Genomic DNA, 13,808 nt, shown 5'->3' on the forward strand with positions numbered 1-13,808 from the left:
TTGTGCTGGCACCATGCATGCTAACGCCTGCTGTGCAGACATAGCTTTCACATTATGGCTCAGGCCGGAGCCTGGGCCCTAAGCCTAGAGGCATGGAGCAGGGCTGAAAGTGTAAGCTCCCGCCTCAGGTGCAAAATAAATCACCGTCTGCCCGGCTGGGCTCAGTGTACTAGTGTGGGTCCTGCTCATACAGGCCTGCCGGCACAGGGTGGGAAGCTGTCTGCCAGCTGCAGCAGGTGCACACCCTGAGAGCTGTGCAGTGAGGCTGTTTGCTTAGCCTTTGTGAGTGCAGTTGGGGGCAGGCAGTGAATGGGATCAGTGATTAATAAAGCACTGTGGTTGCACTGGATGTTGTTATTACCAAAACTGATCAGCCCATGCATGTTAAATAGGAGGAGCGAGAATTCTTTCTAGTGTGGGTAGAAGGTGCTGGGTTGGCAGCCAGGGACACGTAAGTCCTCTGGTCAGTGAGAGGAGAGCAGATCCAGCAACAAGCAGTGGCAGTTCATGCTTCCTGTGCTGTCCTGGCAGGGCACATGGGCCTGGTCTACACAGTTATTATGCTGCTTTAACTATTGTGGTTTAATCCTATAGTTACCCCTAGTGTGAATGCCATGACGCCGGTAAAAGGCAAACCCCTCTCATTTACATTTCCTTTCCTATGGCTGAATTGCTATAAAGCAACTTTGTACTGTGATAACTCAGGGTTGTACTGCTCTGGTTAAAGCTGTTGGGTGTAGACAAGGCTTCCTCCCCCGCCACCCCCCATGCACAGGTGATTTGTGAGGTAGACAAAGCCAGGACTATCAACAGAGACTGGCATCAAGAGAGCCCAGTAACACTCGTGGTTTGGAATGTGAGCCCTGTCCACTGGGAAATGGACTGAGACACACGCACACTCCTGCCCCAAACGCACATGGGAAGACTTTGAAACAGGGACGTGGAGAGAACAGCTTTACCATATGTCCTCTGGGTCATCTAGTCCCCTCCACCCTTACAAGTAAAAGCAAAAATAAATACCTGTTTGCAGCACAACAGCTCTCACTGGCCCTTTGCCTGTGGGCTTCGTCTGGATGACCTCTGTTCCACAGAAGAGGATGTGTCTTCGGTAGTCCTCTGCACTGTGTGTTTTCCAGGGCTTGGTGTTCTCCATATGGGGCAAAGGGGTTTTAGTTACTGGAATACTTTCACCTAAAGATCATGTTGCATAATTCCAATTAGGGTGTATTTAAATTCCATCAGTCTCTGGAGTATTTTATATATATATCTTTTTTTGTGCTGGAACTCGCCAGTACTGAGTACTGGCACCTTGGCAGCCCAAGTCGTGGGATTGGCTGGGGTGAGTGGGCAGAAAGCTAGCTGGGTACCAGCACCTTTTATTTAAAAAAACAAACAAACAAAACAAACAAAACCCCCCCAAAACACTATAGATCTATATCTGTGTTTCTCAACCTTTTTTTTAATAAAGTAACCCCTTTTTCAAAAAAAATAATTATAAAAACCTCCATACCTCCAATTTTCAGACACAATTTTTTTCTACCATTGCAACACATTTGTTCTATTGTTATCAGAGCAAGTTGTACTGCAGTGTAGTGTTACTAGTATGATTAGTGTTCCAGAACATCTGAAAGCATTTTCTCAATAATTGCCTGAATATTACAGAAAAGTGGTTTTCAACCTTTCCAGGTACGTGGAGCCTTTCAGGAGTCTGATGGGAGCATGCAACACCAAAGTTTCACCTCACTTTTAAAAATTACTAGAAAATCAGACCTTAACGTATAAAAGTGTTACAACACACTTACTGACAAATTGCTTACCGTCAAATGCTTACCAGAATGTGATAAAATAAATGAATTAGGTTTGTATAAATAAGCCATTGTCTAAAATTTGTTTGTAATGACTTTGATAATGCTTTTGATGTAGCTTGTTGTAAAACTAGGCAAATAGCTAGATTAGTTGATGTACCCCATGGAAGACCTCTGAGTACCCCGAGGGATACAGGTACCCCGGGCTGACACCACTACTGTATATCACATCTCCTATCAAGACTATGTAATAAATAAATAAATAGACAGACAGACTGATGGCTGTGATTTTTAATTCAGGGCACTTTAGTCAAGTCCCTGGTAGTTTTCGATCTAAAGACTTGAGCCAGACTTTAACCTCGGGTAGCAACTATAAAACCATGTCTAAGTGTACATGTGTAACACTGTGTTCTGCTCCTGAAATGAGTGTAATAATGTATGACCATGCAGAGATCATTACAACATCAAAGCATTTGTGTTTCTATGTCTGTTGCTTTTTCTGTTCCTGACAGTACACCAAGTAGATCTGACTCCATTTTCCATAAGAAATGGAGTTATGCTGAGCAGTTTAGAATTGACACGAAACCCTTCCCAAAGAGACTGCAGATTATTCAACGTGCATTCTTTCATTACTTTGCATCAATTCATTCTGCTCTATGACAAATAATTTGTAGTCAGAACTGATAAAAATGTATTCCAAGAGAGAGCAAGCAAAGAACTAAAAGACAAATCAAAATCCGGGTGTGTACCTGTGAGCATGCCTTCATCTACAACACAGCTTCCGTCAATCAGGATAGCATCACATGGCAAAGAATGCTTCTTTCCTTCTAAAACAAGGATGTCTCCTGGGACCAAATAACGGGACTCCAACTTTTGGCATCCTATCATAAAATACAATAGGAAGTGAGTGTTCACTTAAGACCTGGTTTGTGAGCCACAGGAACAGTGTAAGGCTTGTACTATATAATTAAACTGCTTTCTTACACTGTTATTTTTGGAGGAACTCAACTTGTGGCTCTACAGTGGAACAGTATCGACCTGCCTATGTCAAAGTGATGTTCTAAGGGCTAATCAGTTAATGCCTGTAAATTGCGTTGGCTAGGAGAACCTATCTAAGGGGCCCATGGCCCCAGTTAGTATGGCACTCTTTCCCAAATGGCATTCCATGGAACCCCAGGGTTCTGCAAAGTGAAAATAAGGGTTCAGGGAAAAAAATTCTATTACAAGAGCTGACTTCATTGTGACTCTCTCCCCTGCTGCCACTGAAACTGTAGAACTAAATGTAATGGGATTAATGGCCAGCAGGGCAGTGGGAGGGATCCAGCTGTTACACCAACTGAACTGAGTTCCATTATTTCAGCAGCATCAGGGCAGGGGCCACAGACAGCCTCTCACTCACCCCACTACCCATGCAGCCACAACCCTGCAGTGGACATGGGTCGGATCACCCCGACCAGCAGAACACCTCCACTCCAGCTCTCCTTCTGCTGGAGCAAATTTGGGTCTGAGGGCTGAGGCAGGTAAAGCCTGGAGGTGGGGGGGGGGGGTTGGGGGCCAAAGGAGTTAGACCCTGGGAGTGGGGCTCCACAAATTTCTTTCAAGTTTAAAAGGGTCTGTGGCCAAATAAAATTGGGAAATACTGTCCTATGGTATCCGAGCATCTCACAATCACTGATGGACTCAGCCTCTCAGCATCTCTGGGAGGCAGTTCCTAAACCTATCACACAGATAGAGAACCAAGGTGCAAAGAAACAAACTGATGTGAGGAAGCATGTAGTAGAGCAGGGAAATGAGCCCTGGTCTTCCATGTATATGACCTGCATGGTAGTCTCTGTGTTATGGAATTACTTTTCCCAGTTTGTTCTTGGTACTGAAATACATCTACAAGCAGACAAGCCTAACAGTGTGAGTATGTCTGTGTGCTACCCAATGCAGAGTTTGACCCCCTGTTGTCTTAGAAGGGGTGGGGCCAAGAAGGCCAACTGCATATCACTCACCTCTGTCCTTTGTGTAGGCTGTAACCTGGACTTTGTTGTGTTCTTCAACAAGCTCATACAGCTTGATAGATTGCTGTTGATTAGGCAGCAAATTAAGTTTCATAATACCAGTACTTGTGCCAAGCAATACATTATACAATACTTCCATGATTGGTGTAAGTTTTGTAACAGCGAAACTGTGGTGAGATTCAGGCTCCCTAAGATTTGCTTACCAATCAGGAAATGTGTTGGGAGTGTTTTCCCCAAGCCAGGCAGCAGAAAAAACTGTAATATGACCTGCTTTTCCACTCACGCCAATTTCACGTCAGTACTGACACCTGCTTTGCAACACTAAGAAATGGTTCAGGCTCACTTGTCAATAACATTTCCTATCCCTAGGTAGTGAGTTTCCACACAATGGTTCCAATTTTTCCCTGAAAGACAGGAGCCTAACGGAACAATGGAGTGCAAATATCCAGTTATTATAGAGCTTACTCTTGAAAACAAACCGAATCTACCATTTTGGTCATTTTAGCTGGATGTCTCTACATGGCAGATGGCGGCCTGGTTGTAGTACAATTTAGGAATTTGCATATCTGGAGTTGAGAGGTAAAATATCACTGGTTTGGGCTGCATACAGTATAGTAGCAGGGATATGTCACCTTCATTTAAGCTCTAGTCATAGGGTTTCTGAATCGGTGTTCTTCCTAGGAAGAGGTCTGATCATTTGGAAGAGGACTTTGTGGCTCAAAATACTGCCACTCACCATGCTAATGCTTGGACTTTGCCTTTGCTCAAGAACACTGCCTATCCCATTGTTTGTTTGTGGGTTCTGGATGTGCACACCAATTGAAATGCTTAGGCCTGTGTAAGGTTTTTTCTGTGCATCTGAATTACAGTAACAAAACAGAAGTAGCTCAGTGACATAATCTACTCCAGCCAGGACAATATACTACCAGTCTCCTGGGGGCTCACAGGGCAATGCCCCTTACCACCTGCTCTTAAGATCATATTCCAGTTCTTGTGAGTACATTAATTAATTAATAATTCAATAGTAGTTGGATGTAAAAGACTTAAGGCCATTTTCTTTGGTGGCTTAACCTATAGCATAGACCATGTTTAAGAGATAAAGCTGTGTCCCTTGCCCCAAGATAGCAGTAAGTGGGAAGTCATACTATATCTTCCTGCTACCTCCTACTTCCACTGCCACCTCAGTGGTGCATTTATGCTAGTCAGTTTGTAAAGCATGGAAGGCCAAAATGGTGACAATTAAATTAGTTCATCATTTATGCCCTTTAGCCAACCCCCATACATCCTTCCTGCAACTTCAGCCACTGCTTACGTCCCCAAGACAGGAGGCGAGCTGTACGGGCCCACTGTCCAGGTAAGCCATTTAGCTAGGGGCTGGCAGCTGCAGCCCCCCTGAGGTTCCAACCCCCGACTTTCTTACTAGAGGTCTGCTTAAAGCACATGCCCTTGTCCGAGCTGCAGCCATTAACGGCAACAGAGCTTGTGCTGCTCCCACCTTTGCCTTTGGGGCAGGAAGTTGGTTTATAAATGGAGGCAGGGTGATTAAGATAACAAAAGGCTTGTCTTTAAATTAATTAAAGGATTGTTAGATGATCATGAAATTATTGCCAGGTATTGCACTTAATTTATAGGAAACAAAAGATAAGACTCAATGGTGAGAACAGAGAGAGATTAAACAGTGGGGTGCACCAGGGGTCCGTACTGGGACCAGTGCAGTTCAAGTGAGTAATAAATGATCAGACGAAAAGAGGTAAACAGCAAGGTGGCAAAATTTACAGATGATAGAAAATTACTCAATAGTTAAGTCCAAAGCCTCCTGCAGAGAGTTACAGACGGATCTCACAAAACTGGATGACTGGGTGACCACAGGGGGAGATGGAACTCAGTGATGATGAATGCAAAGTAATACACACGGCAAACCAGAATCCCAGCTACACATACAAAAGTGATGGGGTTTCAAGCAGCAGTTATCACTCAGGAAAGAGATCTTGGACTCATTTTGCACCGTTAAGGCATGTTATTTTATGGCTCTTAGAAACAGAGCTGGCTCTGAAACTCCAAGTACCTTGGGGAAATTCCAAGCTGGATCCAAAATTTATGGGTGGCCCAACTCTAAACTTCAGTAAATTTGTGGCTTCTTCAAGAATACTAGCTAACCAAATGGACTGAGTGCAAAAAAATTGCTTCTTATTCTGGGTGTCTGTGACAAATGAGATTGTTACTGTGGGCTGAATTGGGAACTGAGGACACGAACAGCAGTCTTACCTGTCTGAGGTCATACATGGTTAAGCCAATAGAAATGACTGACAAGATTATGATAGCCACAGAATACTCGATGTAACCTTGGGTCAACCACAATGTCAGAGTAAAGGCTTGGAACACATAAAAGGGATTTAAAATCTGCAAACACAAATATATCACAGTCAGGAGAATGAAAATGATGGCAACATGTTTTGGAGATATTCAGTCAGATCTAAGGACTGACTGAACAGGAACAAAATGAATATGTGTGCTCCATCAATACAACAGTGTCATCAAGCACCCGATGCATTTAAAGCAAAGTCCCAGTTTTCAGAGCCCTGCCTAGAAGCACAACGCTACAAAATCACACATGAGGCTGCCCACTTGGATGGAAGCACCAAGTTCAGATTAAATGGCCCGTTGTGAAGCATTGCTCTGGAGTCCTCTTGAGCACTACAATCCTGGTGCTCAGTACTGAGCATGCTCATCTCTACAGAGAAACCACAACTGCTTAGCAGGGCACAGCAGGAAGAGAGAACAGTGTGACATAGAAACTGAAAAGTATTTTATGTATTTCAACTGACAAGGGGAGTTTAAAGAGACAGAATGTAACTGCCTGGGGCACTAGGCTAACCTCTCTCCCTGCAAAAAGTGCCACTGGATTATTAATAATCAAACCTGAAATTGTACATTTCATCTAAAAGATGGTGACTCCTTACACTGTGATGGGAATCAATCTAGCACTGACCCCCAGGGAACAGTGAGAAGTATTCAGCCACCAATAGCACTTTCTGTGAGACCTGTTTTTATGGGTGGTTGGTGTCTTCCTAAGGTATGGCTCACATCTGGCTCATTATTCCTATGAGACAGAATGAGTTCATAACATGAAGTGGTGTCACTATACCTCGTATGGAGGTACTTATATGAAGGATCATCCTAATATTTCTTACAGAAGCTTTATTCCAATATAACTCAGTACTGCGTTATACCTCAGTGCCAACGAGATCAGAACAAGACCCAGCAATTGCATTTTTAACGCGCCATATCATATCTGACTGCTGTAAAAAACTACAGAATCACAGGGCTGGAAAGGACCTCAGGAGGTCATCCAGTCCAGCCCCCTGCTTCAAGCAAGATCAACCCCCACTAAGTCATCCCAGCCAGGACCTTGTCCAGCCAGGACTTAAAAACATCAAGGGATGGAGAATCCACCACCTCTCTAGGCAACACATTCCAATGCTTCACCACCCGCCTGGTGAAGCAGTTTTTCCTAATATCTAACCTACACCTCTCCCTCTTCAGCTTCAGACCATTACTCTTTGTTCTGCCATCTGACACCACTGAGAACAGTTTCTCACCCTCCTTTTTAGAGCTCCCCTTCAGGAAGTTGAAGGCTGCTATTAAATCACCTCTAAGTCTTCTCTTCTGTAAACTAAACAAACCCAAATCCCTCAGCCTATCCTCATAGGTCTTGTGCTCCAGACCCTTAATCATTTTTGTTGCCCTTCACTGAACCTGCTCCAGCAAATCCAAATCCTTTTTATACTGGGGGGACCCAAACTGGACACAATATTCCAGATGTGACCTCACCAGTGCCAAATAAAGAAGAATAACTGCTTCTCTAGATCTGCTCAAAATGCTCCTCCTAATGCACCCTAGTATGCCGTTAGCTTTCTTGGCTACAAGGGCGTACTGTTTACTCATATCCAGCCTTTCATCCACCATAACCTCTAGGTCCCTTTCCATCTTACTGCTGCTGAGCCAGTCGGTCCGCAGCCTGTAACAATGCTTGGGATTCTTCTGCCCCAGGTGCAGGACTCTACACTTCTCCTTATTGAACCGCATCAGATTTCTTTTGGCCCAATCCTCCAATTTATCCAAGTCCCTCTGGATTCTCTCTCTACCCTCCAACGAATCTCTCTCTCCCCCTAGTTTTGTGTCACCCACAAACTTGGTGAGGGTGCAATCCAGTCTCTCATCCAGGTCATTAATAAAGATGTTGAATAACACCAGCCCCAGAACTGAGCCTTGCGGCACTCTGTTTGAAACAGACCGCCATCCAGATATTGAGCCATTGACCACTACCGGTTGGGCCCGACCATCAAGCCAGCGACTACATAAAGGGTCATTTTTTCTTCTCTCTTGTACCAGTAAAATTCCACTGTAGTTAAGGGAATGGAATTGGCATATCTGAGGGGAAGATTATACCATGCATCATTGAGTTTTTTCTACACTATGATGTTTTTGCAAGGATATAGGCCTTCTATTGCTGAATTCTTGGGTAGAAAAAAGAAATTTTACTCTCATATCATTTCTGAGTTCTCTTTTCAAATGGCAAGACTTAAAAATAGAGATGGAGCTTACCTCTTTTAAAAGCAACTTCCAAAGAGGACGAATTTCAATTTCAATGGCATTGGGCCCACACACTAGTCTTCTGTAGGAGAACATGAATTGGTTAATATCAGAGAAACAAAGTTCTCTGGCTTACACCCTTACAGAAGGTCCCTCGCTCTTTCCATCCAGATCTCTAACATAGTTAAGAATTTGTATACACAAAACATGTCATTACAGAAAAATGGCAAAAACCATATCTTAAAAGTAATATCAAGAACACAGATGGTTGAATAAACATCAAGATGTCCTATGGAACCTTAAAGATTAACAGAGTTATTGGGACGTAAGTTTTTGTGGGCAATGACCGGTAGTGCAACGAGGGCCCATATATCACAGGCCTGGTGCGAGGCTGAGGTCTAGACAACAATGAAGTTGTGACCAAGAGGTAGGCCGTTCTCAGAGCACTTGGCACAAACAGGGCTGATATTACAGAAACACTTACACCTAACTGGTACTAGACACAGGCTGGATGTACATTCCAGAGGGGTCATAACAGAACTCCTCACGAAGAAACAGCTTGGTACCAACACACTCCCCACAAATAACAGACATACAGACCCAAGTTCAGGAAAGGATCTGTAACCAACCAGGCTCGGGTTCCCCAGAGACGAGGCTGCACCCAGAAGACGAGTGCTATATTTGGTTTATTGAAAGCGCGTGACACCTGCGACGGGAGCCCCGGAGACGCTGCAGTCACCAGTGGGGGAAAACCCGACACGTCGGAGCTTCGCTCGGGGAGATGCTCTCTAACAGGCCTCCTAACACTAGCTGATAAAGCTCAACTCATTAACATAAGATTGCCTAAAATTGCCTATGCATTCCTATCACTATCTCTTGTGGCCTACTGGCAGTGTAGCCTTGAAGTCTTGGCAAGCGCACCTTGTTCTGCAGTAGTTCCCATGGCAGGGTTAGTTATTTTGCAGCTTTTCACCTTGCACAGACTGGTCTGTTTAGATTCTCCTGAGGATTCACAGAGGGGTCGGACTGCACTCTCGACCATTACAATGTCTTCTCGCACCCTACAGGGTCTAAACTCACAGTATGATGAATAGTGATTGAATCCCCATGTTCAAGATAACGGATGTTGTCTAGGTAACATTAGAGGGAGGCAACCTGATACGTCAGGTGTTATGTGCAACTTGTTCGTACCTATGTATAAAAGTGTACCCCAAGGAAGTTGTGTTTGTCCAGCCTAGGGAGCAGTGATGGATCCCGTGTCACTGACTGAGTTGAGTCCATTGTCATGGGCACACATTCGTAACTTACCTGTACACATCTAATCCAGGGAAGCTTTTACTGTGCTTTGTTTACAATAACCTGGACTGGTGCCTTCAATCCTTATCAGATTTTCTGGTCTTTGCAGGGGGAGTTCTCTTGGAATCTGCTGTGTTAGCTACTTGTGGAAACCAGCAAGATAACACAGGGGGGGCAAAAATACAGCTGAATGGTTATCATCATTGATGGAGCAGGAGACCTGTCAGACGCATCTGAAGAAGTGGTTTTTTTACCCGCTAAAGATTGTGCCAAAATACATTTGTTAGTCTTTAAGGTCCTTGTTTATGCAAATACAAACTAACATGATTTCCTCTCTAAGACTTGTTAGTGTCACAGGTGATTGACTGAGACACAAATCTACCAAAAAGTGATTAAATCTGGGGAGAGTGGGCGGGGGGAATTATACTGGGATCAATGTTCAATTGTTGCATTCGTGCAAGTTTTGCAAAAGGCCAAGAGGATTCTACAATCTGACTCTTGCTGTGAGCCTGGCCTGGCAGACTGGTGAAACATGGAAGCACTTCCCTTCCTTCATCTCCCATCCACAGGGCCAACTCTAACCTTGTTCAGTCAATGGTGCCACTCCAGATTTACACCACTGTAACTGAGTGATGTTCCCAACTGATCTCCTCAGAGTGCAAGTTACGCTCCTTTTCTCCACCCGCTCAATGACATCACTGTTGTGCACTTTATGTTACATTACTGCAGAAGTAAATGGCAATAAACTGCAAGGTGAGCAAGGAAGAAAAGAACTGGGCCATATATATATTTAAACCTGTAATACTGAATAAACTGGAGATGCCGTGGATTGTACCTGATAGTCTGTTCTTCACTCGTCAGACCACCTCCAAACTTGTGATGTATGTCATAACAGGAGTTACTGTCATCTAGTGATCTGAGAGAATAGAGAGAGGGGTCAGGTCATGATGTTCAGAAAGGGGCTTTTGTTCTGCAAAGAGCTTTGTAACCTGTGATTACACTCACCCGACTTTCTGGAACTGCTTCATAGAGAGATTCCAAACATACCGGATTTTCTGCACCTGGATGCTTCTGACCTGTGAATCCAAACAGCACAAATACCTTTTAAAGCACCCAGATTCACACTACTACAGGGCCCATTCTTTTCCTTGATGTATGGGTTTAATTTCAGTCAAAGTTAATGGGAACTGCAGGCAGACATTGAGATCAGAGCTCCCAGCCACCCCCGCTATACCATTCATCCAACACAATGTACTGCATCCATCCATCCACCCGTGACTTACTTTCAATTCTGGCTTCATTATGGCTCTGTTTATGACAGAGTCTTTGTCAGCAATGAAGAGATTATCTGATGTATCTCTGACCAATAGATTCAATGTGGACAAGTCAATCCAGGTCACCTTCTTTCTGGTGTATTTTCGAAATTCACCCTGAACAAAGAAAGCAAAGAGCAGGGCGTTTGGAAGGAATGGTTCTTAGTGTAGGTCTCTGTGGAAAATCATGGTAGAGACTGGTGTTGAAGCAAAAGACTTCTCTGTGGTTAGGCAGCTAACATTCAGCTTTATTGAATTCAATAAGGCAACAGATGTGCCGAACTGGACACCAGTAAAACCAGGTCCAGCAAGGCTACTTGATGCAGCTAACTCTAGTATTTTATGCCCTTCCACAAACAAGTCCAGAGCAGAAGCAGTTAGTTAGAGAAACATCAATCATTTTCAGAGAGAAAACTGTTATCAGCAAGGAGGAACAGGTACTAAGGAATAAGAGCCCCAAATCCAAACTGTTCATAACACATTCCACTTAGCTCATCCTCCCTGCCACTCCCAAATAGGCGAGGAAAAATTCAAGCTCTTGTGTATGTTCAGAAATAAGAAACAAGACATGGCTTCTAGATCAGATGGCCTCTGCACTGGCAGTGCATAATTATAGAAATCTTGCTTAGGAGAAAAGAACAGAGAGCCTCACCTAATGACCACAGTCTAGGTCCAAAACATTGCACATTCTAATCACGCCTCCCGACCTTGGAGCACATCCGTTTCCCAGAATGAGGGCTGCAGTATTGCTAAAGCTTCATGACAGTAGGAAATGAGAACGAGTGTAACTAAATTTGATCTAATTACATCAATGCAATGCCTAATAAGGTGCACTTAAACCAGTTTAAATTGTGTTTTATTCAACATATTAATCACTATTAAAAAGATTAGTAAATTACTAATTGTTTTAAGTGCATCTGTATTAGGCATACAGTGCATGTATTGGATCAAATGCATATTAGGGGTTTGCACTGTATAATCAAATCTATGTTAGTTACGCTAGTGGAAGTCCCACGTAGCTAAGGTTTGCAATGGAGCTCTGTAAAATTCAGTCCCACAGGGCTTCTCTCATGATATTAGCTGCATGCATTACACACAAAATGGGCTCAATCATACTTGTTAGGTTTGATCCCTCTGTTGTGTCCTATCTCCTGTACCCTGTGTGCCAGAGCATAAGCACATGTAGAAGTCTGCACTCTGCTGTGTTATGCAGCAATCCTGCTGGAATGAGACCTGCTCTAACACTGGTGGCTAATCCATGGGACCGTGCAGTGTACATGAGACATATAATGGGGCTTCTCAAATGCCTGACTTGTCCCTGTCAGCCCACATCTGAGCTTGAGTATCCTCACTGGGAAATAGCAGGAAATTGCTGGCTCACATTGAAAGAATCGGACAAGCTGGTTGGGGTGGAGGTGGGGGATGGGGAATTACAGGCAACAGTGTGCACCTACTGTCGTTCTAAGCAATATGACATCTGCATCTTGCAAGTTACATGGGGTGCAGTTTGCCCACACACGCCATGCCGGCTTCCAGTAGAACAGCAGAAGAAGAGCCCCACAGGAGAAGATACATCCTGCAATGCACATGGCTCTTCGGCAGCCTTGGGTTTTGTAGCCGAATATCTCCTGAGGGACAAGGACAAGACAGCATTTTGAAACGGTTTGACCTTGAGACTTGTTTTAATGAGCAGAGCTACCAATATTCACTGAGGAGAATCTCCAGCTCATCCACCCCTTCTAAGCAATCCTCTCTTCAGGCTGGGACATAAAGCTATATCAGCCAGACATATCATGCCAATTAAGGCAAAACATACACCGAAACTATCAACGCAAGGCAGTATCACACACTTAGTATGGAAGGAAAGGCCGTCCTGGTACCCGTTCTCAACCCTTCCTACCGGTACCCTTGAAGAATTAGCTTGAGCCGATAGTTTTCACTGCCTCAATCCAACTGGTGTGCCACAGTAACACTTCTACTGAGCTAATTTATCTACTGTCCCAGAGCCTTAACTCCCTGCCCCGTCCTGCAGCAATGGAGTATATTTCTACAGAAACTCAGTGCTGTTCATGGGAATTCACCCTGCAGCACAGGAAACCTTGGAGGTAGGAAGACTTGAAGGTAGGAAGACTTTTCATGCTCCCAGCAATGTATCTATGCATTTATAGTGGGCCATCAGTGTAATGTCTGGGCACCAGATACATAAATATGGAAGCAATCTTTATCCTGCCTGATGTCCCATAAAGCAGCTCCAAATCATCCCTGAGCATCTTTCTGAGATCCTTCCCTGCTTGTCCTTCTGCCTTGATAACCAGTATGCTGTTGTCATCCCAGTGGCATTCTATTGTTAAAAAAGTCATTCAACAGAGACCGCATTCACTAATCCACACATTTCTCTTCCGATTGCCTCTTGAATTCTCACGTAGATCAGCCTGCTTTATGTTTGGTCCGCACTGCTGATAGCAACCTATTATCTGTGCTGTAACCAGCAGTGCTTTGATGATCTTCCTTCCCTGCACTCAGGACCTGGATAGGTGTCTGTGTAATGCCTTCACCACTCAACACCTACAATTCTGTCTAATGGGAACAAGCCTGGAGTAAAATCCTGGCCGCACTGAAGTCCACCTGGTTCCGCTGCTGACTTTACTGGGGCCAGGATGTCCACCCCTGAGTCTGCTCCTCCCTCCCAACGCCCCCACAATTACACCATTCCAGCAGCACTTCCAGGCAGATCTGCTGGCCCACAAAGCACCCACTTCCACTCCCACTGCCAGCACTTCCCAGTTCCCGGCTCT

General features: G+C 44.4%; 1 protein-coding gene across 1 annotated transcript in view; it reads right to left on the minus strand.

Moving 5' to 3' along the window:
• ATP13A5 (ATPase 13A5) overlaps window positions 1-13,808 on the minus strand; it is a 50,402-nt gene that overhangs the window by 32,748 nt on the left and 3,846 nt on the right. Inside the window, exons 2-10 of the mRNA XM_075004536.1 lie at window positions 12,468-12,641; window positions 10,984-11,130; window positions 10,706-10,776; window positions 10,536-10,616; window positions 8,417-8,486; window positions 6,077-6,211; window positions 3,803-3,875; window positions 2,555-2,686; window positions 1,021-1,191 (exon numbers count right to left, since the gene is read on the minus strand). Coding sequence (XP_074860637.1) covers window positions 1,021-1,191; window positions 2,555-2,686; window positions 3,803-3,875; window positions 6,077-6,211; window positions 8,417-8,486; window positions 10,536-10,616; window positions 10,706-10,776; window positions 10,984-11,130; window positions 12,468-12,641 — 1,054 coding nt within the window. The remainder of the gene's footprint in view (window positions 1-1,020; window positions 1,192-2,554; window positions 2,687-3,802; window positions 3,876-6,076; window positions 6,212-8,416; window positions 8,487-10,535; window positions 10,617-10,705; window positions 10,777-10,983; window positions 11,131-12,467; window positions 12,642-13,808) is intronic.

The sequence above is a fragment of the Carettochelys insculpta genome, chromosome 10, assembly GCF_033958435.1.
Source record: "Carettochelys insculpta isolate YL-2023 chromosome 10, ASM3395843v1, whole genome shotgun sequence".
In the NCBI taxonomy this organism is placed as follows: domain Eukaryota; kingdom Metazoa; phylum Chordata; order Testudines; family Carettochelyidae; genus Carettochelys; species Carettochelys insculpta.